Source organism: Siniperca chuatsi, linkage group LG15 (genome assembly GCF_020085105.1).
Source record: "Siniperca chuatsi isolate FFG_IHB_CAS linkage group LG15, ASM2008510v1, whole genome shotgun sequence".
NCBI lineage: Eukaryota > Metazoa > Chordata > Actinopteri > Centrarchiformes > Sinipercidae > Siniperca > Siniperca chuatsi.
Window position 1 is genome coordinate 20,943,442 of NC_058056.1, and position 25,467 is coordinate 20,968,908.

Below are 25,467 nucleotides of genomic sequence, written 5' to 3' on the forward strand. Positions count from 1 at the left end.
CCCTTCATTAAATTAGTTATTGTCAAAGGCCAATATGAAGATAATAGGTAGCTCTTTAGATATCAATGATTTGATACATACATAGGTGTACATAAGCACAGACACAGAATTACCAACCTGGTCCACTTTGTTGAGCCAGTCCTTGTTGGAGGCCAGCTCAGCCATGAAGGCCTGATGTTTCAGCCATTTGCTGTGGAGGTTCCTGGCCTCATCGTACGACGTGTCCTGAGCCGTCAGCATCTTCTCGTTGATCCACAGAGTCAGCTGAAGCGTGGAGAGGAGGAGTGAATATTAGGGATTAGCAAAAAAGATTCAAATCAACAACTAAGACTCGAGCATGCACAGTTACAAAACTTGGGAAAGTCGTGGAAACATCAGCATTTTAAATTTGTGCAGAGGTGACTTTTCTTTGAGCAGGATTTACTTCTTTATCTTTTGAAAACAGAGCATTTACCAATTAGCCAAATGGGACCCCTATCCCAAATAGGGAAGATACAAATTTAGTCTAAGAAAGTCTCATCAAGTACCACTGTGTTACAGTAAACAAAGCAGAGTGGCAAATTGACTACGATAATCAAGAAATAAAGAGAGAAAAAACACTGTGATGTCAAGTCTCAGTGAAGGAATAATTATGCTAATAATTAATGTACTAATTGATGTTACTCAGTGATTACATGAACAGTAAACTGACGGTGAACTCACATCTTGAGTGTTTTGCAGGAAGTGCTGCAGGTCGCGGTTGTCTCTGAGCTTTTCTGACACCTCCTGGGCTCTTCTTTTATTCTTGTTATGCCTGAAGGTCAAACACAAAACCATGAAAATACATAAAAAATACAACTCCACACTGAGTATATCTTCCTCCACCTTTTCATTCAACACCTCTCTCAGTCACACAACAGGATGCGTCGCTGAACAACCAAGGGAGAGTGAATCGTTGTGAGCTCCTCCTCCACACAGAAAAATACCTGACACAGTAACCCAAAACAGTCATCTGTTTCTCTGCTACACCATGAAGAATATCTCTCACTTAAGGATCAATATCCATTATTGCGGGCGCCTGTCTACCAAGCTGAATTGTGGGAGTAACTGGGAAATGCCCTCTCTACTGCCTCTTGTTGACATTAATGATACAGTGATAAGAAAGCTGTTTCACTGCTAAGCCGATTAAAACTCTAAAGAAGAATGAGTTAGGATGAAAAGATCTATTTTTCTACATCACATCAGGGCTCGTACAGTATTTATCAAACTGCTAAAACTGAAATTTTGGACTTTAACGATAAAAGTACAAATCCAAAGGTCTCTAAAGTTGGTTAAAAGTAGATACTAGGCGACTGCAGTACAGCACCAGAGGTGAGCACCTTCTGAGACATTTTGGAGTGACTGTACCAAATATCATTGATCATGGTGAATAATAAATTAGCTGAAACAATATGTATAATTCAGAATAAAGTCATTTTAACCTATTATTTGCATTTGGTTTGAACATTTGATGGGGTGTTACATCACTTTTTTTAGCTATGCTAGCAGCAGCGGCCCTAGGGATGGCAATGTCTGTCAGTTGGTCCACCACTTTGGTCCAGACTGAAATATCTCAACTATCAGATGAATTGCCATGAAATTTGGTACAGATATCCGAGGTGCCCAGATCATGTACCCTAATGACTTCGGTGACCCCTGACTTTTCCTCTAGCGCCACCATAAGGTTCACATTTGTGGTTTTTAGTGAAATGTCTCAACAACTACTGGATGGACTGCCATGAAATTTGGCGCACACATGCATGTTCCCCTCAGGATGAATTGTAATGACTTTGGTATCCCTCAACTTTTCATGTAGCATCATCATCAGGTCAAAATGTCCAAAATTAATCCTTATTTAAGTATTAGCAATATATTAGATTGTTGTTCATTTCACATGTTAATTGATACTGGAGATACTAAGTATTTCACATAAATAAAATGAACTTTTGAAAAAATCAAAAACACTAAATAAAACATTACTAAGTAAAATGTAAGGACTTTTTCTTAAGAATGAACAATGGGGCAGATGTTGTTTCTATTCCTGCTGCCAGAGCATAAATATGATTAATCATGTGATCACAAATGTTGTCTTACACTTTACTCTAAGTAATAAGTCACTTGATAAATGTGTATTATTGCTCAAGGTGATCTTTTTTACTCCTAAATTGACTTATTAGAGCATTCTTCTAAATGTAATTCTTAGTAATCTTTGTGGTTGAAATTGTGTCAAAGATTTCTCAGAAGTACAATATCATAATCATTTTCTACTATTCAGCAGCCCTTTTGAAGACACTTCACTGAAATCATATTGACCAAAAACCATGACGACTGACCTGTCTCGGATTGAGTCCATTTTCTCCTGAACATTCCCAGAGTACAGGTTTTTGCTGTCCACCAGCCGCTGTCCGCCCTGCAGAGCGCCATCAATCTTGTCCTCGTTGGCTTCCATGGTGCTCATAAAGTCCTCATACTTCTTTAAAGCTTTCTCTGCCCCAGCCAAGGTGTCGGGCTTGTCTATGTGGGCCAAGGTGTACTCCTGCAATGAAAAAATTAACAAAGAAAAGAAAGAACACCCTTGAGACACACAACCAGCTGACTACATTATCTGACAAATATGCGGTGTGGTAACTGACCGCGCAGGATTCTTCCATACCACATTCTTTTAAATACCTGTAGCACCACTAACGGCATCATTAAAAAGCTAACCCTAACTCTGTGGAATCTGATGACTCTTCCACTTAAAGACAGACAATTTTGAGTCATAATCTTAATTTACATAGTCCTACTCCACATACACATGCAGTACAGTACCTGGTTGTTGAGGATGGCCTGTACAGCCTTGCCATCCCTCATGAACTGCTGGAAGCCCAGACCCTGGTCCAGGAAGGTCTTGCGGCTGTCCCACATCTTCTGCAGTTCATACCAACCACGGTCCAGCCCCTTGAGCCTCTGCTCCAGCTGCTGGTACTGAGGATCATCCTCCTGACCCTGGGTGACCTGGGCACCAGTGTCCCTCACGCGGTGATAGTCCTCCTCGTGGTTTTTTATGTCTTCACGCACAGCGTCATGAAGGCTGAGCTGCTCCTCGGCCTCCGGCAGCGTGGCGGGCATTTCCTCTGACGCCACAGCCTTCTGGGTCTTGAAAAGCCAGGACTGGAAGTCATCCATGTCTTGGAGGAAGGTCTGTAACTTGCTGACCTCGCCCAACGAGTCCTCTCTGTCTTTCAGGGTCTTTCTTAGCATGTCCCAGGCTGCATCCAGCTCCCGTCTGCGGGCCAAAATGTCATCTGCATTCTCCGGATGGTCCTTAGCCAGCTGGTCGGCCTCTTTCCTCAGGAAGGTAAGCTTGGTGTCGATGGCGGCCAAATCTCTCTCCATGCCAAACAGTTTCCTCTGGATGGTCATGACAGCTGCCAGGTCATTGCCCAAGTCCTGTGTGGACTCAATCACCCGTGTTTTGTCTCTGATCCAGGCCTCTGTCTCGTCACACTCCAGCCCGTAGCTGTGCAGACTAACAGCAGAATCCACTTTCCTCTTCTTATCCTCCACCATGGCCTTGAAGGCCTCCCACCTGAAAGAGAATTATTTATTGCATGTCTAAATCACTTTAATGTCATCTTAAGGTATGTTTTATACCCTACCAAGAGCCCTCAAAATATATATATAACGCTTTATTTCTAATAATGTCTAATAATAAGTTTTCTGGAAATAATCATGTAATTGTAATCGTACTAATTATTGGGAAAATAGTAATTAAAATAGTAATCCTTCATTTACTGTTAACTCAAGTAAATGTATTCAATTAATTTGTTATTCAATTATTATCAGAAACGTTATTCTCCATATATGTTGAATTGTATGCTTCCAAAAGAGCTTGCTAGCAATTAACTGAAAATAGATGGAAGCCAATGGAACACTGTCTTTATTTTACCTATAATTAGTTAATTAGACTTCTTTCTAGGAAACTTCTTGAAAATTATTAGGAAATTATAGACCTGTAGAATAAAACGTTAGCAAAACTTTTGATATGCTTCAGGGCAAAGAGAAAACATGAAGATATGAATCTTTTTTGTTATTTATTTCAGGTGTTACACTGAATGATTCATTAGAAATGTCGATGCACAAATAAACAGTCAAATTTATGACACATATAATGAATAGACAATATATTTAAAGCACCTCTTATTCAGTCGCATCTGACATTCTTTGACCTCTTTGGTGCGAGGGTGTCTGCTGTCCTCAAGCTGTTTCACGGCTTTGTTGACGTCATCAACTCTCGACTGAACATTTGCCATATCTTGAGCTAGAATGCTCAACCTGAAAATAAGAAAAGTGCTTGTTAAAATAAAAACAGTATAATGAACATGATGCATAAACACATGGATACTAGACCTGGAAAAAAATAATGCTACTTCAGAGAGAATCAAGTTTCCAGGTTTTTATGAATTACAATATTAAATCTAGACATGTACAAAGATAATTCAGGAGTGCATAATAACATAATTTGTTCTGCGTACCTATTCTGTACTACTTCCAGATCCTCCAGCTTCTCAGGCACCTCTAAAACCACCAACCACGTCTCCTTCTGGCCCATCCAGAGCTCACAGGCGTCTGTCTCACTGAAGATGGTGTATAGGGCCAAAGTGTCATCTAGCCTCTTCTGTCTCAGGTCAGCCAGAGACATGAGCTCTATGTACAGGTCCTTGATGTCTTTCAGACGTCTCTGTATATCAGGGGTGTTTTGTAGCTCCTCTGGCAATGCATTGGCCTGTTTGGACAGAGCATCTATGGTGGCTCCATTCTTGATGGCTTCATTCTTCAGGTTGTTGTGCTTTTTCAGTAGCCGCTGGGTGGTGTACTCGTCGTGGCCCACATCATCGCTGCTCATCTGCCTCTTGGCGTCCAGCAGCCAGGCCTTGAGTTCATCAGCATCTCCCTGAAACTGGAAGAACCTCTGGGTGTCCTGGAGGTTCTGTTTCCGAAACGCAGCCAGCTCCTCCAGCTGCTGCCACTGCCTCCTGATGTCATCCATGCATTCTTGAACCTTCGGGGAGCCAAAGTGCTTGGCCTGGATCATCTTTTCTCCTTGAGCCAAGACCTGTTCGAGGTTGGCGCGGCGGGCTCCGAGCTCATCCTCGAAGGCGCTGTGTTTGCTCTGGAGTACCAGCACACTTGTCAGGTCCTTTCCATAATCCAGGGAGGAGAAAATGTGCTCCTTCTCTCTAATCCAGCTCTCCAGCTCCGCCACCTCCCACAGGAAGTTCCAGAACTGGCGGGACTGCTCCAAGCGAGCCCTTCGCTGGGCCGCAAGGGCACAAAGCTCCTCGTAGCACAAGTCCAGGTGCTGCACCCTGTCGCGGATCACCTGGGGATCACATGGCTTGTAGCCTGGGGGAAAAATGAAGGACGATATAATCGTTACATATATTTATACACATTTCACTTTCTCTACTTGCTTAATTCTTCTCAGGGTTCTGGGATGCTGGTGTCTATCTCAGCGTAAACTGTGTGGAGTTCAGGGCATATACTGATCGTGATGAGAGATTATCGGAAAACTAACACTCACATTCATATCTATGACCACCTGATTCACTTATATCAGCAATGAGAGAAAGCAACCTTGGGGAGAGCAAACTCCAAACATGAAGGACCAGATTAAAAACTTTGTTTGTTGTAGGGTTAAAGTAGTAACTACTGAGCCAATGTCCTTTTATAAGTTTGTTCAATTTAGCAGCTTGTTTAAAATGAAAGAAAATTAATATTAATTGCACTTAATGTACTTTGAATACAGATGTAAATAAAATCATTTTATTGGATGACATGTAAGTACTGTTTGTCCAGACCAGACAAAGCATTTGATGATAACTTTCAGTATTTTTGGACAGTTTTCCATATTCAGTGCTACAGACACCTTTTTGTTGGTGGTCAAAAAATAGAGGCTCAATACCAGGCCATGGTCATGGTCCATGGCCTGCAATCCATTTAGTGTCCTCATCGCTAATAAGACCAGGAGCAAGGGGCATAATGAGCCACTGCACTTACTATCTCCATTGGCAAACTTGAGAGCAGCAGCACTGGCACTCTGTACTCTCTCTGCCTGCAGAGCGATGTCGTTCTCTAACAGAGCATGTTTCTGTAACAAGTCTTCCACTTCCAGCAAGTGTTTCCCAAAGTCAGGAGACAGAAGTCGAGCCTACAGAGAGGAGGCAACAATCTGATCAGATTAGGTCTAGAAAATAAATGTTATTAGTTGATGAATATTGCTTCTTGTGCTGTACCTTCATGTCATCCATCCAGCTGATGATGTACAGCATCTCCTGGAAGATCCTCTGCAGGGTCAGGTTCTTATCCAGACGCCCCCTACGAGCCTTCAGCAGCTCTTGCAGGTAGTCCCACAGGCGCAGGATGTTGTCTTTCCGCACGTCGATCCGTTTGCCGTCATGGTATCGCTCAGACTCCAGCTCCTGTGAGATGTCCACCAAGACCTGAACACGTTCCTCATACGCAGAAATGTCCGTCTCAATGGCATCGTGCTTTTTCTTTGCTGCCTCCACCGCTGGCAGGTCGTAACCAAAGTTATCCTGAGGAAAGGAGAGCAGAGAGTGGCTCAGGGCACAAGAAACCTCATGCTTTATTAGATAAACAAAGTGGCCATTCTGAGTACTTTTACTTTTTATACTCTAAGAACATAGGTACATTTTGCCAGTAATACTTACTGTAGTTTTACTCAATTAAATTTTTGAATGCACTTGTAGGGCCTTGTTTACTTGTAGTGGAGTATTTATACTGTGAGGTATTGCTACTTTCACTTAATGGTGCCCTGTGGAGTTTCCTTGTAAACAAACAAAAGTTATGTTTACATTCAGTGTTTTAGTTTCAGATTGTGTTCAGATTTTCAAGTATTTCATATCCAGCATTGTTTACATCCATGATTCCTAGCTTGCAGTCTTCTTCTTCCCTGCCTTTGCTGGCGCATTGCAGCATATCTTGGCACATTACCGCCACTTGTAGGTCAGTGGAATAGAGTGAAACCGTTGGCAGGACTGTGTATCGCGTCACCCACGCAGCATGCAGGAGATAAACAAAACAAGGAACCAGTCATAGAAAAACAGTTACATTGAGGTCAAAAACTCCACAGGTAACCTTCAAGGATTTTAATACTTATTTTTCCACTGATTTTAACATCTACCTTTTTGTTAACAAACAGATAAATGTTTCTTTTCTTCTAACTTCTTCTAAGAAACTTTTTTTGCTAAGAAATGTTCTATTTTTTACTTGCAACTGACACTTTTTAGTTGGTGTCAGTAGCAACCTGTTTCTGCTGTTTACCTCTCATCATCAACAATCAGGTGTGCAAACAACCTGCTGTGTCAATTAATGAATGCAAATGCTGTAAAAATCTGCACTGTTATACATGTCATTTTATTTAATGAGGTAGTCTAATTGAGATCTTTTTTTCAAGAGACACCTCAGAATCAATATCAGACAATAACATCATATAATATCCATAGTTCTGTTGTTGATGTTTTACCTGAGCCACTAGTCTCTGGTTCTCGAGGAGCCAGGTCTCCCTCATGGCAGCCTTCCTGTCAAATCTTCTCGCCATCTGTTCCAGCTTCTCCTGTCTGATCAGCTCATCTCTCAGGACGCGCTCCCGCTCGTGCTCCGCCCTCTCCAGACGCTCCCAGGCCTGCACACAGATGATGAGATGGATCATGAGGGTTTGCAGTTTTTGATAGTTGGGGGGTAGTAGCAATGTGATACTTTCCATTTCCAATATAGAAGTTATTTTCTTGATCCTATCCACAAAGACCTCAGAGGTCAAAGACAACTACAGAACAACTCCTGAAGTCAGTAGGTATTAAGTGTTATGTTCAAGGACGCTGTAGGGTAGATGTTTGTTGACACAACTGACAAACAGGTTTGTATTTAAAAGGACGGAATACAGTATTTACTCACTGCATTACCATTTCTCAAAGACCTTACAATTAGGGCTGCAACTAACAATTTCTTTCATTATCGATTAATCTGTCGATTATTCTTTCAATACATTTTTTGATTAATCATTTGGTTTATGAACAAATGAACAAATTGTGAAAAATGCCCATCACAACTTCGGAGGTGCTGTCTTCAAATGTCTTTTTTGTCCAACTAATAGTTCAAAAATCACAGATATTACATTCAAAATGATTTAAAACACAGAAAAGCAGCAAATTCTCACATTCTCTCACACAAACTGGAACCAGAAAATGTTCAACATTTTTGCTTGATAAATGACTTAAATGATGCATTAATTAATTTTCTAAATTTGAGCTATATCAGAAGGTGACATGTTAGTGTTATGTTCTTTCTTCTGAGACACACATTTTTGTTTTCTTATCCCTTATGGCTTTTACTGGGCAGTTTGCAGTAAAAAATTACCAGTGTAATTGAATTCATTTGTGGTTTAATTGTTGCCTCGGGATCTAACTGAGCTTAAACCACAGACTTTTGCTTGCTGGTCAAAAGAGAGACAATCCTATATATATGAAATCCAAAGCCAAACATTTTCTTTATTAAAACTACGGCTGATGAATGATTATTCCAGTAATCTGTTAGTCGATCAACACAAAATGTATTACAATTTATTTTGCTCTATTAATCGATTAAGTCAGGGGTTTCTCAACAAAAATGCCACTCACTCACTTGTTCCAGCTTCTCAATTGTGAGGATTTGTTCCTTTTGTTTGTCTTATGTGATAATAAACTGAATATCTTTGGGTTTTGGACTGTTGGCTGGACAAAACTATTTTTTGTTATTTTCTGACATTTCATAGACCAAATGATTAATCAGTTAATCAAGCAAATAAGATTAATCGATAAGGGAAAAAAACACGATTCTTCTTCTCACCCTGTTGATATCCGCGACTAGGGCTCCCTCTTTAGGTGTGTAGACCCTCTGGTTGTTGGCCCTCATACGACTCTGGATGGTGAACAGCAGCACCTCGAGGTTTCCCTTCTCCTGGAACCTGAAAGAAAACAAACAAGTTACACAAAAAGGTACACGTAAGCTGTACATTTACTGCAGTTATGGCATCCCCCCTCTACATAGTTGGTATACATAGTTGCATCTAAGCTTTTGAGCATTTAATTTGAAGACTTATGTGTTTGCTGATCATCCCTTTATTCTTTTATTTTCAAAAACATATTTATCAATTTATTTCTATTATAATTTAATCTTGTTAATTATTATGACTATATGTTTTTTAAATAATAACAATTATTATTATTATTAGTTTCATTCTTTAATTGTTCTAATATTTGTTTCCTGTTTGTTTGTTGGTCTGTGGATGACAAAATCAATCACTCTTTGACTGATTTGTTTAAAAAAAAAAGTTGAAATGTAGTAGAACAATGGATTGTACTGAATATGGAAATGACAGAAATGACAAAAATATTTATTTTAATATGAGGTGGTTAATGTGCATTTATTAAAAAAAAACTGACTTACATTTGAATGACTTTAAACTGTAAGTTTGAATTTACATTAAATGGATTGAATTTGGCTGGAAAGAAACCCAACCAAAAACAACATATCACACAATAGAAAAAATCAGACTACTTACAAAGCTTAACTTAATAATAAAAGGATTTTTTTAAAGAATAGCTATAACGGCAAGTTCAACAGTATTGCAAACTGTTGAACTGCTGAAGATAGTAATCCCTCTTCTGTATCAATGTGGTTCAATCCAGTGGCTCAGAAGGTGTGTTGAAAAGTGGTGTTAAATTGCAATTTGTGTTTTTTTTTCTGTGTTTCTGTTTGTTGTTTTTTTATTGTAACTGATATTTCATGAAATTTCCTTAAAATGAATCATTGCAAAGGTGAGTCATGTGTTTTTTTTTTCCCTCGTGAAGATTAAAAAACACTGGACAAAGATTAGAAAAGAAATATGACAGAGTGTAATGTAATTGGAAGGAGTCTTGGTCTGACTCACTTGGGCGGCTTCTCTACGGTGCGGTAGGTGTTAAAGGCCTGAAGCTGCTGCTGAACTCCAGTCAGAGAGTTGGCAAGTTTCCGGTTGTTCAGCACGATGATGGTCTGCTCAATCCACGTCAGCAGGTCGGACGACAACGTCTCATACTTATCAATCATCTTCTCTGTCTCAATGGCGTGATCCAGAACCTGAAGAAGGAGGTTAAAGACAATCAGTGAAGCAGGCTCAACAAACTTAGCACGTGAGTACATAAGTGTGCGTCATCTTTCCATCTCACCTTTCCAACTCTCTTGCCCTCAACAGCAAGCTGCTTCATCTTCGAGAAGTAGTGGTAAAATGCCACGACGTATGTGATGATGGACTTCTCATCTGGGTTCTCTGTGAACACATCTACAAAACAAAACAGCAGACAAGTCAGTCACAGCCAAGCCAGAGACACCACAGGTCTTTTTTTCCACCAGGCTTAAAGCTCATAAACATTTAGTTCTACATGAAGGCACAGCCTCCATCAGACTCGCCTTCTGGGTCTAACAGCTTGGTCACGCCAAGCCTCTGCTCTGCTACGTTAAAGGCATTCTGGAGGTTGTGGGTCGGGTTGGACCTCTTCATATTGCTATAGTCCACCAGATCTGGCCTGAGAGAGAAGGATGGAGAGAGTAAGAGAGCAAAAGAGAAAAAAGACAATGAGACAGCGAAAGAAATGAAGGAGAACGAGGAGGGGAGACACTGAACAGATGGGTTTAGTGTGTGTTTACATTTCAGAGCCGGTGAGAGTGGATTTGGCCATTCATCTCTCCTTACCGGTGTTTGTGTATGAGAGCGTTGAAGGCCATGCCGTCTTTCCAGCTGGTGGTGAAGTTTGTGATGTTGACATTGGGATACCTGCAAAACAACAGCCAGGGGATGTCATTGACTGAACATGAGGGACATAGCTGAGAAGCTCCTGTTTTAAATCAATGTCTGGGATCTGTTCTGCCTCTCAAAATGTGTAATCATGAACCACTTATTTCAGTAGCTTCAGGCCTGAGCAGATGAAGTGTTTTCCCAGAACAGTGGCATTTTGTGATTTGCTCACAAAATGTATTCAAGAATATTGAGAGGTAGTAAATTTAGAGGCACTGATTCTGAAATATGACAGATTCCAACTAGATTCTGGCAAATCACAACTCTTCAAATGAAGACCTTTAACCTTACAGGACAGTTCAACATTTTGGGAAATGTGTTTATTCACTTTCTTGCCAAGAGTGAGATGAGTAAATTAATACCACTCTCATGTCTGTATGGTAAATATGAAGCTACAGCAAGCGGCTGGTTAGCTTAGCTTAGCTTAAAGACTAGAAACAGGGGGAAACAGCTAGCCTGGCACCTCTAACTTTGACATTTTGGAAAATTTGCTGCTTATTCACTTTCTTGCGGAGAGTTAGATGAGAAGATCGATACCACTCTAATGTCTATATGGTACATTTGAGGCTGAAGCCAGCAGACAGTTAGTTTAAGTCAGCATAAGACTGAAAACAGAGAGAAACTGCTGGCTTGGCTCTGTCTGAGATAATAAAATAATAAATAAAACCAAAACATGTTCTTTTTAAACTTAGTTTTTTTATACAAATGAGATATAACATTTTAATTAGTGAGCTTTAGAGGTGCTAGTAGGTGGAATTTGTTACCTTTGGACAGAGCCAGGCTAGCTGTTTCCCTCTGTTTCCAGTCTTTATGCTAAGCTAAGCTAACTGTCTCCTAGCAATAACGTCATATTTAGCATATAGACATGAGAGTGGTATTTTCTCATCTAAATCTCAGCAAGAAAGTGAATAATTGTATTTCCCAAAATATCACTATTCCTTGAAGAAAAATGTATGGCTTTATGGTTATTAAATATATTCTGTAAAGGGTATTGTAAACTATTATTATGTTAAAAATGGAAAAACATCTGAACTGTGGTTTTGAGTGAACATAAACTTTGCTGCACATTTAATTAAATTACTTAAGAGTGCTTCACTATTTACACAATGGAAAACTTTTAACTGAAAATTATGATGAAATTTAAAACAGGTGGTGATTGTGACTAGTTTTGGTAAACCCATTTTTAACCATAAAAACTGGAATAATAAAAAATAGTAATTTATTTTATTGATAGAGCACTAAGATACTCGCATATGCTTTATAAAAGAAATTTAATATGTAAACAAGAACCTAGAAAACTAAAACAATACAAGCACAGAGTAGCGCAGGACATAAAATCAAATATTAAACGTTTTTCAAAGGTAAGTTTTGAATTGCGGTACTGTAAAGACACACAAAAAATGTATTTTTCCCCAATAAAAATGGTACAGCTGAGTAAATTCTCGTACTAATTCCCAAAGGATATTTACAACAGCTTGGTGATGCTAAAGGGCACACATCCCACTAACCCTGCAGTTTTCATCTGACACCACAGAAGAAGAGCGTCCTTAGCTGAGCGCGTCTCCTTCTGGTCTGCCTGGCCTGTTTCCACAATGATGTCCTGGATCTGATGAAGAACAACAAGCACAGCTGGGTGGTAAATAATGAAACTTAACTAATGACTGTGAGGTTTGCAATCAAACAAGAAGAAATTCACAACAGAGAACAAAAACCTAACTGAGTAACATTTCGCTAACAGGATGCAGCAGTAGGGAACATTTTGGGAAAGTGGCACAAATACCCCTTTAATACATCATTTATCAGAAATGATAAATTGGAGGAGGTTTTTATTTATGTACAAGAAAACTAATCTCTAGCGATACATCATCAATGTTATTAGCCGACTGGATTCTCACAAATGTAAACCGAGGGTCCAGTTGATAGAAGGAGGGGTGGTAATTATTGAAGTTCTTATTTTTCCCACACAGTGGGCCAGTAATTAGAGCAGTGATGTGATCTGAGAGACAGGCCCTGAGAGAGGGCTAAATTTAGCCAGCTTTGGTTCTCCTTGGTTTATGCAGACTGAAAAGATACAGACAGGACCAAGTCAACTTCTTTTTTTCCTGTTTCTTTTCTTTTTTTTGACAAGACTGAATAATGCAGGAGGCCATATTGTTTGAACTAGCTTTGTCTAAAAATAACAGTGCTGCTGTCAAATTAAAAATAAATATATGCCCCCTCCAAGAAGATAAAAGAGTCAAACAGACATGTTCTGATGTTCAGCATGTGCTTCTAACAGCAGATAATAATGGCTGGAACCTGAAGGTATCTCATTCGAGGAAAAACAAATAGTCAAAAACATCCCAAAGCTGCCAGTTGAAACTGTTTCTGTGCTACATGCATACACACAGCATAGCAGGTTGTATACTTTGTCTGTCATGTACTCTGATTTTATTTATATAATCGTCTATTGAAGCATAATCATAATAACATACATTATAGTAAGTACACTGACATATTTGAGCTGTAATCGGGCTGCACATGTGACCAGCTCAGCATGTTGTTTGAAGATTGGTATACGCATGTTAGAACTGTAATGGTGACATTTTTAGATGTAAGAGAATGTTAGGAGTGGCCAAGGTCTATGTTTACCTGGAAGCGAAGGATGATGGTCCAGATGAGGCCGAGGATGAGGCGATGGTTGCCGTCGACGATGTCGTGGGAACCCATGTTCTCCAGGTGGACCCTCTGCTCTTTGAGGAACTGCAGAGCCTTGTCCACATTCTCCAAACAGTGGATTCGCATTCGGCCCTTAGTGGGTTTTGGCTAAAGACAGAAATAAGAAAGAAAGGCAAAACAGAGAAGGGGCAAGAATGACCACAAGAGAGAAAGGGATAATACAAAAGGAGAGGAAAACATAAAAATGTAAGGTTTGACAAGGGAGAATCTTACCAGTCGTTCACCAGACAGCACCTCCAACAGTTTAATGAGCATGCGTCCGTCCCGCAGGTCCAGGTAGAGGTCGGAGATGCGACAGCCGACCCGGGACAAGATTGAGTTGACCCATTTAGTAAAGGTCTTCTTCTGAACTGCCTCACGCTCATCTGATGGGAGCACAAAGGTAAGAAAGAACATGAGCTTCATGAATAATGAAATAACTTCCCATCTACAGAACAGAAGCACTGGAGCTGGTGGGGATTAACTGTCCTGCTCAAGGGCACTTCAGATAGATGGAGGATCCTGATCAGAATCAGAATCAGGTTTATTGCCATGTAGGTCTTTACATACATTCTTTTCACAAGGAATTTGCCGTGGTATTTTGGTTCATAACAATAAACATATTAAGAGAAAAGAAAAAGAAAAAAACAAATACTGCAAAAGTCAATCATAAATATAAAACAGAAATTTACAATAAAAATATGATCTGTTTTTAAAATGAAAAGAGCTGTGCGGTGTTTAAAACAAAGAGGATGGAACGTACAAAATATTGACCAAGGAGTGTGCAAATGACTGAGCGAGTTGAGGAGATCCGCTCTTCTGGTTAATCTTACTGGTTAAATTAACCATGTCCTCAGTGCAGAGTTAAGCTGTGCACTCTTGCTACTTACTGGGAAAATAAAGCCTGGACATATGCAGTTATCGACATTAGCTAGTCAGCTTTGTCTACAGCAAACATGCAGTCAAAAATGATGAATATTTTTAACTGCACATTAGCTCTGTGTCCAAGAAATATGATTTGCATAAACATGGACCAATTATGAGGCAATGGGTCTCCTGGGAACAGACATGTAAAAGGCCCCAAACCTATTCTGCAGGTGAACCAGAACTCTCAGGTGCTGTTGTTGGTTCAAAAACTGCACCTTAAGTATTTAGTTCACGCTGGAGATGATGAGAGGCTGTCTGAATCCTGTCCAAAGCTTCCTGCCACAGCAGATCAATACTGACACTCCTTTGCACAGATATTATGCTAAATACTATAACACACTATACAAAATATTATAGGAAACCAACAAAGGAAACATGAGATGCAAGTTCTGTTTTCTTAAAGAAGAGCTATTCTTCTGTTCTGATTTAAACTGCTTTACCAATTTTACCATATTTTAATGAAATGTTACTGTAGCCTCAGTATGCTGTGCAAGGAAAACATAAACAAACCTTGGATTGGATTTGGTTGGCAGATACTCAATATCAAAATAATCTGATCAGTAGCAAAAAAAAATTTAATTAGGACATCCCTAGTTTTACTGAGCACTGAGAGTTTTCAGCAAGAAATGTTAACAGTCACTTCAAACAGGGGCTCTGGACTCTGGACCCCTTGGGCCCTTGGGTCCTTAGGCCTGTGCCCGGAAGGCCCGTTCAGTAATGCATCCATGTCTATAACTATAACTTCAATTAGTCAATGAAATGGTCAACCTCGTCACAGTGCTGCCCTGCTGGCAAAGACAGCCTCACTGTGACAGTCACTTTGTCACTGTGGTGTCAAATGGGGATACATTAAAATGAGGCCACTTCAAAACAGTCACATTATCCCCACTATATATTTGTACAGTGCATCTCTTTTATTGGAATTAGAGCAGTATGTTAATCAATAAAACTACTCTAGTGACACCATCAGCCTATTAAAATGCAGATTTCTTGGAAACTGGCAGTTTTTGCTCAGTTAGCGGCGCAGGAGTCATTATTAGTCACTCCTACTTTGGCTATTAAACAATTGACATTCTTGACATGACTACTGATATGTCTTCAGAATTTATGTAGCCAGGCCTGCTGCGAATTTGATACACACCATCACAAAACAACACTCCATGAAGGAAAGCTTTACTTTAACCATCTATGTCTCCACACCCTCCCAACAGAGCAGATAGAGAAGTGGTGCTGCATAATAGCATCACGTGCATAAAAAGTAAACATAAACGAGTGCTCTGCATATTTAAGTGTAGGTGTACAGTGTACCTCAACTGCAAATTTTGCCTGAAAACTCAGGGACTGACAGGCCGGAGAGATGCAGAGTACAAGCGTCAGACTTGGAGAGGTTTTTGGGAGGATGAGCGCTGCCCACATGGTGACACATCTTGCCGGTCTCACGCTCACACTTAAAAATCATATCTCAATGCAACGGCAGATGTGCCTCCTACTCAGCAGCAAAAATAAAACCAATTTTGCTGGGACCATATGTCAGCATGACCCAGTGCTCTATACTCTGTATATTTTGTTTGTGGACACACTTAATGGGACTGGGAACGGGGGAGGTGTGAGTGGGTGTGTGCTTGTGACTGGGGGTTGTATCAGCATTTACTAAGCATATAAAATGCTCCAAAATCTACCTGTATGATTTAAACTTTCTCTTATTACATGGCCAGTTAGGCACAGAATATAGAGAAAATATATATAGGGAATATACATGTTCATACATGAGCAGGACATTTTACATTTTTGCATAGAAAAAAGCAATGCAACACATGTAATGTATATAGGGCATCTAGCTAAAGCTAATTTGCAGTTTTATTGCAAATTAGCTGGGAATCTTTCATTTGGACATATAATCATGGTATGACAATGTCAATAAACAATAATACTAAACTTATAATGATAATATGAAAATCAATATTAAATCACCCCACAAAACTGTCTCACACATCTCATTACTTTAATAGTAACTAATAATAATGGGCCTTACTTTCATTCAAGCAATTATTTTGTGGGTCTGGATATTAGAGCTGAAACAATTGGTTGATTAATTGATTGACAGAAAATTAATCAGCAACAATCCTAATCATTTATTAGCCATTTTAAGTAATTTCTTATGTAAATATGATACAAATTCACTGGTTCCAGCTTTTCAAATGTGAATGAATATTTTTGGTTTTCTGAGTCCTCTAGGACTATTGATCCAAAAAAACAGGACATTTACAGATATCACCTTGGGCTCTGGAAACTTGTGATGGGCATTGTTTTTAACTATTTGCTTACATTTTGTAGACAAAACACTTGATCTAATCAAAATAACTGTTGATTATTCGATAAGGAAAATAATCATTAGCTGCGGCCCCAGTAGATATGTAGTTTTTGATTGGAGTTTTTAGTCCAGGTGAGGTAATTCTGAATAATCTAAAGCAAAGATGACAGAAGGACAATGCAAGTTGACTACAGTCATCTTGATTGCACCCACAACTCCCAGCAGATACACAAACTCACTCATCCTGTATATACACACACACAGCTCCTTAAAGTTTATCAGGTCAGCCACTGGTGATGAGACATTTTCCCCGCAGTCGTCCCATATTGCGACACGTGACTTCCCTTTGGTCTGCCTGCTACGGTTTGCCCTGTTTATTCCTGAACCCAAATGTGACTGCAAACTAAAGAGTGCAAAGGACTGCATCCTTAATGACTTGTGTAATAAATGATTCAGACCCCAAGGCTGTAGAGGAACAGCTAAAGAGGAGGAACAGAAGAAGAAGAGGGAGGAAAGAAAGGAAAGGGTGGTAGAGAGAAGACGTTAAAGATTTTGGGTTAAAGGTTAAGGAGACAATAAAACAGAGTGAGATACAGTAGGAGACAGATAGACTGGAGCAAAGGTAAACCAGGGAAAAGGAGGAACTGAAAAAGAGGGTAGGCGATGGAGGGCAAGACGGATCAGACAGAAAGTAATTGAGAGTGACTGAGATAGAGGCATTCAGGTTGAATCTACAGAGACCCAGCCAGGAAAATAGAACAAGATACATTACCTACAGTATCTCCCCTACTGCTAAAAATGTAAGCACCAAAAAAAAAGCTCCAGCTCCATTCTTAGCATCATCAAAGAAAAGAAATCAGGAGTTATTGTATATAAAACACATGGTGCAGAGTACAGTAAATAAATCATGCTTCATTCTGCTCCCCTCAGCAGAACAACAGCACGCATCGCTATGCTACATCGACACGAATAACCATGGCATGAAAAAGTAATGGCAATTAAGACATGCAAATAAATCAAAGCTCCATTAGGAGTGTCAGCGTTAATTTATCACAAACTGTCATATCATAATCTGTCAGAAAGAGACAGAGACAAAAAAGCATCAACAAGACAATAAAACCTGTGACAAATGCTTTCTGAACTATTTGGGGTGCTGCCTTCAGAAGATTTTACAGTGGAGGCAGTAAGAGGACAATTAAAGTACATCCCCGAAACGTGCACATGGTTCTCCCGTATCATCTCGCATCACGAGACCTTGAGAGGAGACAGAGTGCACATTGATGCCCCTGGCCATTTAGGAAGCATGGGACAACAAAGGGGGAGGAGGAGTGGGAGGAGGAAGGAGGATTGTTGCTTGGATTCGTCCCGCTGAGCCGTCTCCAGCTCGATATGACGACAGCCCTCTGTACACTCACTACTGAACAAAGCCTTTAGCATTAGTCTGAAAACTAAGTTCTGTTAAACCCCCAAATTCCAGTAGAGGTTTTGTGGAGCATAGCAGACAATCAATATAATATCAAAATGATTTGTGATATAAGATTCAGTATCATCTACAGTATGTTAGATGTCTTTTCCAGGTCTTTAAAGCTACGTTAGGGCTAAGTGATAACATTTGAGTGAGTTTTTCTACTTATTTGGTCATTGCGTTTACATTACAGATCACCTTAAAAGTGTTTCCCAAACCAGCGATCCCCACATTATATTTTCATATATGAATCAGTTTTAAAGTATCACTATTTGAGTTTGTTGTGCAACGTCTCTCATTTGAATTTCCTAAAAATGTACTGTATGACTTGTATTGTTATTATGCTAGAAAATTACATATTTTTATCCACCCTTAAAGTATGACTATGTAACTTTTGCTGGACAGTGGCCACAAGCATCAAATACAGAATAATGACACTTTGCATTTTCTTTCATTTACAAAGATTTTCTTGAGTCAGTTTCTTTAAAGATATCAAAATAAACCTGACTGAGAACAAGTCGAATGGAACCCCACATTTTGTGATCAAACCATTAAAATGTTTCATCTCTAGCATGTTAACATATGGTAGCATAGTAATGCAAAAGAAAGGAATCAGTCATCAAACTGAGTCAGTAATGTCAGTTACATAGCAATACCTTTCTAAAGTTTGCTAACTGGTCATACCAGACGAAGTAACACTGTAGCGGCAAAACCCTCTGATTGTGTTAAATTGAGCAAGGGTGTGTTTAATTTCTGATTATTAAACTTTTAATTCATTGTAATTTGAATGTGTTGTTTCTTCTTTCAAAAGTTACATAGTCTAGTTTAAAAGTTTCGTATCAAAGATGAGCAGGATTTTTCTTCCAGGACTGCAAACGGAAGGCTTGGTATTTAAAAAAAACAAATGAGACTTACACGTTTAGGTACATTTCATAAATAGGAAAGCAGCTGTAATAGTTCATACGATGGGCTGACCACAACTTTACTGCATGTTAAATGTTTGGTTGTACCTTGTATTGCTGCAACAGAAGCTGCCATTGTCATACTGTCTTTTTACATTAATTAAATATTTTTGAGCAAGTGCAGCAGTCATATACAGTATCCAGCTGTTATTCCACACTGAGTGGACTGCAGTGTTCCTTTTACAACTTCTCGGCTTCTTCTTCCTGCATATCAGTATAAGCCTTACATTCCTCTGTTTCACATGCTTTTACTCTGTAATCTCTCATCCACTCTTTGACTCCAGTGAAAGCCCCATGACTTATTCATGCTGATGGATTTTCCCTGTATACAGTCTGATCTGTCTTTTCCCACAGTCAGCTCTTACTGGATGTGGCCCAGTGGTCCGACAGCACCCTGCTATATACCTGAGTCAAGGCACTGACAGTGCTACCTGTCCTGCAGCCATGATACCATGTCTTTATAAACGGGGCTGTGCAGGAGTTTAGATTAAACACCTCCTCTGTTGGCTTTGTTTGCACGCTTCCTCAAGACATGTTTTCAGTCAATCAAGATGAATTGTCTGAGCTTTTGCTAAATGGACTCACATTCTGCAACTACTAAACATCAGATTAGTGCACATTAGAGGCTGTCAGGGTTTCTTGATGTTGTAAAGAGCAACACATTCCAGTATTTTCACATATAAGGATTAAAGGGGAACTCCATGAAAGTCTGTTTACAGGTGTTGGAGAGTACTACGGTAAATATGAAAAAAAGTTGTATAATATATTTGAGGGAGCTGCGCGAAATCCACTAAATTGCCTTAAGTGACATAATTTGAGTCAGCGTCGCTTGGGGCTGAAGACTACAAGTTTGAGAATGAAAAAAATCTGGGGGTGTGGAGAAAGAAGTGAGTTTAGCAGACCTTTGCAGCCCGCTCCTTATCTCTGCTTGAGGCTAGCAGTTTGTGAGTCTGACAATGTTACAGGAGTGCAATGCTCCTGTAACATAGTTGGACTCACGACTGTGGAGTACTCTTTTATAAGATGCAAAAGGACCACATGAACTGAAAAACTTGACAAAGGCTTACAGGGAATATATTCACAATAATTTGAGGGTCAAACTCGTGGGTGAGACTGTATTTTTAAACAGTAAACAGGAGAAGATTAAGGACCCAAAGACTTGAAGAGGAAGGTGTGCAGACAGAGCTGAGTAAAGCTAAAAGATTAAAGGTCATGGTGTCACAAAAAACAACTAGACAAAGTGGAACAAACAGCAGCAGAAATACTCAATATCAATGAGTGTGTCAAATTCCAAGAAAGACATAAGAAAATGGATGAATGGTTGAAATCAATGAATGCAAAACGCACTATTTATTTATTACTTGTGTTTTTCTGTTATTGTAGTTCTGTCCAAATTGATTCTACTGCAGATCTTCCTAATAACAGGTAAAGAAAAAAAAAGTTAATAAAATTTCATGAAATGCAATTGGTGGATCAATACACTTGGCTTTGAACAACCTCTCTTCAAAAGTTTGCCGCTTCATGTATCAGTTGCCTCTGCAGTCTTCAGAGTCCGTCAATACTTGAAATCTAGCAGAGGCAGAAAAAAGCATGTTTCCCTCTCCGTTCCTGCATCATCTCCTCCATTTTCTTCCTCTCACTAATGCACTCCTGTCATCAGGGAGTTGGATAACATAGTGCAAGCTAACAAAAATTCACAGTGACGGCAAACCTCTCTCTTAAAACCTTAATAACACAGGCAGGGAAACGTTAAACCATCAGAGAAAATTATTACTTTTTAACACTGCCAACACAATCATTCGGGAAAAAAGGAGGTTAGGATCAAAACACACAAATGCTTTATTCTTTGAAACTGTTTATGAAGGGTAAGGGCCATATGGAGAATAGGTGACAAGCTAAAATGATGAATATGTTTGTTATTTTAAGGAAAATGGAGCACATACGAGTGCATAGCACTAGCTAGCAATGAATGACTTTGGAGGGAAAAACATCACAACCTTTTTAGGAGTTTGCCTATGAATTATTCAAAGCCAAGTCAGTGAACAATTGGGGCAGAGCCACAGCTTCCTGAAAATAAATAAATTACTACCCTATACATTTAATAAAAGGGCACCGCTATGGAAGCCCAGACTTTTTATGCTTCTGCCTTTTTCCAGTTCTTACAACAAGATGACAAACTAACCTCACACTTGCTCACATCACAGCCCAACCTCCCCGCGATCCCATCCAAACACAAACAAGTTGGGGAAGGGAGGGGCATGACTGGAAAAGTGTTATCCCTCTCATCTGTGAGGCAGGAGAGGATGGACAATCTATCTGTCAAACACACACAGGTGCACAAACACACACAGCTCTTCCATCAGGACCGTGTACCTTGCAACTGCCGGAAGCGTCCATCCAGGATGGAGTTGAAACAGATGTTGGAGGTGCTGAAACTCAGCCAGCGCGCCCGCTTCATACTTTTAGCTGAGGAGGAAGAGGAGGAGGAGAGGAGGGCGGGGGGAGGGTGAGGGTGAGAGGGCCGCTGACGTCTAGGGGTGCAGGAGGAGGACGAGGAAGAGGACGAAGAGAAGGGGGAGAGTCCCACGGGTGCCACGGCGAGCGGGACATGCAGGAGAGTGCCATTCCTCTCCAGGTGGTGTTCAGGCTCCTGCTGCTTCCCACTGCTGCTGCTGCTGCTTCCCCTCGCTGTCTTCCTGCTTTCAGGTCTCTGAGCCCGGTGGACCGCTGGGGTGCTCCTGCTCCGGCTGCTGCTCATGCCGACCCGAAGAGGGGCCTCTTTCTCTGCCGGGGCATAGGGCCGGCTGGCAGCCTCCTTGGTTCCTCCGCTGCTGCTGCGGATGGCTGTGGTCTCCCTGCTGCTGGCCTTCAGGCTGATCTTGACCTCTCTGAGTCGGGGCTGGCTTATAGGGGCAGCGCGCAGCAGGCACGGGCTGCTCATCTTGACCCCCAAACGACAACAACAACACACAGCCTGGAGCCAGCAGAGGAGCTTGGCACTCCACGTCTGTCCTCTTCTCTGTCTCTTGGCTCTCTGTCCTCTTTTCCAGATCCCTCTTGTGCTCACTCCTGCTCCCTCACTCCCTCCCTCCCTCCTTCTTCTTTCTTTCTCACTCTCTCCTCACTGCTGCTGTGATGATGCTATGCCTCCACTCTCAGGCGGCACAAGGGCTCAGGCAGCCGTCGGTTCAGTTCAGAGTGGATTCTTTAGCCCCATCCATGCACACAATATGTTTCAATACGTCCACGTGCTCACACGACTCCCTCCCTCTACCCAGCACTCCCACACAGTCGTGACATCACTGAATGTGAAGTGTATGACTGGCACATTTCCTGTGCTAATAATCCAACATAAAACTGTCTATCTCAAAGGAATGTGTCTTTTTTTAGGTTTATGTAAGGGGCTGAGTAAATGGCTGGATATTCAATACGTTATGTATGTGCTTTGAAGGGATGGTGGATGCATATTTAGTTCACAAGCTGTAAATCAGCAGCAGGCATCATTCAGAGCCTCTCTCTTCACTTCCCTCCCTCTTTGTGCCACTCTCTCTCTCTCTCTCTCTCTCTCTCTCTCTCTGACAGGAAACACTGATTGCATTACAGAAACATCAGTGCAGCGGCACTCTAACACAATATCACCATCACCCACACAGAAGCCATCATCATTTAAAGAGACAGAAAGAGACAGCAAGAAAGTGGTGAGAGCACTGCCCGATAAACAGTCTGGACACAACTTTAAATATTTTGTCCACCTAAATGTATCGCTGGATATCGAACCTCAATACTTTTTTTGGTACAGACCAAAACGTGTGCGAAGCAGTACTGAAAGCTGGCATCGTATGTTAAGATTAGACAGTTCTTGATTGTAACTTGTAATCCTTAAGATTTTCATTATATCAAACCTGATTTTTGATACTATTTTATGACATTTTTTCAGCCATAGCCATTCAATGTATTTGCATTCTGTAATTGCCTCTCTATTTCAGTCAGGCACACTTACATCAAGGCATTGACCATTTATAGCAAATAGTTATAAAGTTAGATTTGGCAGAAAAAGGCTCTGCTCTTTGGGAGAGAACTACTCCCCCCTAACAAACAAGTACAACATTAGATCTTAGCAAAATCAATATTCAAGCTTAGCACATAAGGAGAAAGTTGGGGTGGTGGAGTGAGCTGCAGCAGTTATAAAAGCCGCCATGTAAGACGATAATTGGATGGTACTAGTCAGCTGGTAGCCAAGCAACTGATGAATGAGCCAATGATTGTAAAGCATGAAGGAAGCAGCTGATGCAAGCGGCAAGGCAGTGCCTCAAAATAAACTACATTGCCCATATTCATGGTAATGAAGGAACATGTCCCCCAGTGCAACACTGTGGCGCATTGATGAGTTTTTAATAATTTCAGGACAACAATGGAGCTCTACGGCACAAAGGAATAAGACATACACAGGCTACACAGGCAATACTTGTTGGTGGGATCAATTCATGTTGGTTTTGGTCTTTTCAGGTGATTTGTTAATAATGAGAAAAATATAGAAAATGTTGTCTTTACTAAATAAAAAAAGGGCTTGTAGAAAAACATGTTTATATTTCACAAAGTAAAAAAAAAAGTATCATATCCGCACTAGTATCAAAAGATTTCAAACGATACCCAGTGCTACCCAGAAGTGTCGTCTCCACAGAGCTGAATTCATGTTTGACCACCTTGTGGCTGACCTCTCTTGTGACTACGGCTTTACAGAAATGAGCATGGTGTGATCCTCAACTCCCCTTTTGTGTTATGCTTCCTTCCACCACAGAAACACTGCTATTTTAAAACCCCAAGCAGCCACCCCACAGGTGGGTCACAGCTTACAAGCTTAGCCAGAAATGCCAGAGATCTGTGCTATGGGAGCCAGACAGGCAGGGCAGCTGTCCAGATCGGTTAGACGGTGGACATTGGGAATGTGCAAGTGATCCCAGAGGGTGCGGAGCGGTGTCAAGGCTCAGGGTGTGTGTGACACCACGAGAAACATGCACACACAAACACACACACAAAACAACACCTGCAGAGCTCTTGCTGAGAGTTTTGGAGTAAAATCAAGGATCACCTGGAGTGTGATTTTGTAATCTTTTTACTAAATCTAAGTGAAGGTCGGTGACATATTCAAGCCCATTCAAACCTGCCAAACTTAAACAGACGCTCATTATAGCTCATCCTTTCTACTCTTCCCATGCCCTTAAAGAGACACTGTCATCTCAAGAATCTGTCACATGAATGCCTCAGAAAGGACACAGCATGTTTACTATGCATGCACTCACCTGCGAGGGCCTTAATGCGCGAGCGCTCAAACAGCCTGGCAGAGCTGTTGTCATTGTCTAGTTCCTCATCACAGAGGTCGAAGCGGGTGTTGATGTGGCTGTACTGCTGCGTGATCTCCGCATTGTCAAAGTCTGTGGTGGAAGTCATGGCGGTAGCCAGTGTGACAAGCAGGTGAGGGGACGGCAGTCGGCGTCCTGGGTGTGTAGGGAAATTAGTGGAGGGGACAAAGTGACAGGATGGTCCTCAAATACTGGAGGTAGTCTGAAACAGAGGGGAAAGACAGACAGTAGAGGTGTTATAATGATTGATTATGATGATTAACTGGGGTTCAGCACGTACAATACTGAAACTGAGACTACTTCAGTAATAAAATTATATCAGAAATCAGTTCATAACAGAAAAAAAGTAGCAAAAATGTTTTGCTTATTGTTACTTCACATGGATGTTTGAGCTTCACTGTGTAGAACAATGTTATGTGCAGTTTGACACTAAATGGCTGTTTTTAATTTCATCTACTGAAGGCGGAAAGTTGGTCTGTGCTCACCTTAAATCTCAGTATAAGACGCATCTGTACGAGATGATTTTGTGACATTACAGTGGCCCAATACGCAACTTACACAAGTGTGATGTGGAAACTTGAAACCCCCAGAACACATACACTGAGAATAGACTTTTCAGTGAAGTAGGAGGCATCTTGCATCCGGCAATGAAACTTTTTATATTAACAATATTTGCATATTAATAGATTCTGGATTTTTCAATGAGGGAGAAGGAGTAGATGTAATTTTAAGAATTTAAGAAAGATATAGTACTGTATAATACTGCTCAGTGATTCTCTATTCCAAAGGATACTGTGGGGTAGGGCTGCAACGATTAGTCGATTAATCAATTAGAAAAAAGAAAAAAATAA

General features: G+C 40.6%; 1 protein-coding gene across 3 annotated transcripts in view; it reads right to left on the reverse strand.

Moving 5' to 3' along the window:
* sptb (spectrin, beta, erythrocytic) overlaps positions 1–25,467 on the reverse strand; it is a 48,523-nt gene that overhangs the window by 17,056 nt on the left and 6,000 nt on the right. For 2 of the 3 annotated variants that reach the window (XM_044167179.1, XM_044167180.1), the window contains 18 exons: positions 24,557–24,818; positions 13,826–13,977; positions 13,526–13,699; positions 12,403–12,500; positions 10,793–10,873; positions 10,510–10,625; positions 10,269–10,381; positions 9,992–10,179; positions 8,908–9,025; positions 7,550–7,708; positions 6,297–6,599; positions 6,061–6,211; positions 4,536–5,406; positions 4,198–4,335; positions 2,830–3,589; positions 2,352–2,554; positions 703–793; positions 118–264 (listed from right to left, as the gene is read on the reverse strand). In XM_044167179.1, coding sequence (XP_044023114.1) covers positions 118–264; positions 703–793; positions 2,352–2,554; positions 2,830–3,589; positions 4,198–4,335; positions 4,536–5,406; positions 6,061–6,211; positions 6,297–6,599; positions 7,550–7,708; positions 8,908–9,025; positions 9,992–10,179; positions 10,269–10,381; positions 10,510–10,625; positions 10,793–10,873; positions 12,403–12,500; positions 13,526–13,699; positions 13,826–13,977; positions 24,557–24,704 — 4,011 coding nt within the window. In that variant the 5' untranslated portion in view covers positions 24,705–24,818. Of the gene's footprint in view, positions 1–117; positions 265–702; positions 794–2,351; positions 2,555–2,829; positions 3,590–4,197; positions 4,336–4,535; positions 5,407–6,060; positions 6,212–6,296; positions 6,600–7,549; positions 7,709–8,907; positions 9,026–9,991; positions 10,180–10,268; positions 10,382–10,509; positions 10,626–10,792; positions 10,874–12,402; positions 12,501–13,525; positions 13,700–13,825; positions 13,978–21,629; positions 22,875–24,556; positions 24,819–25,467 lie in introns of those variants that run through there. The other variant, XM_044167178.1, reaches the window with a different exon arrangement.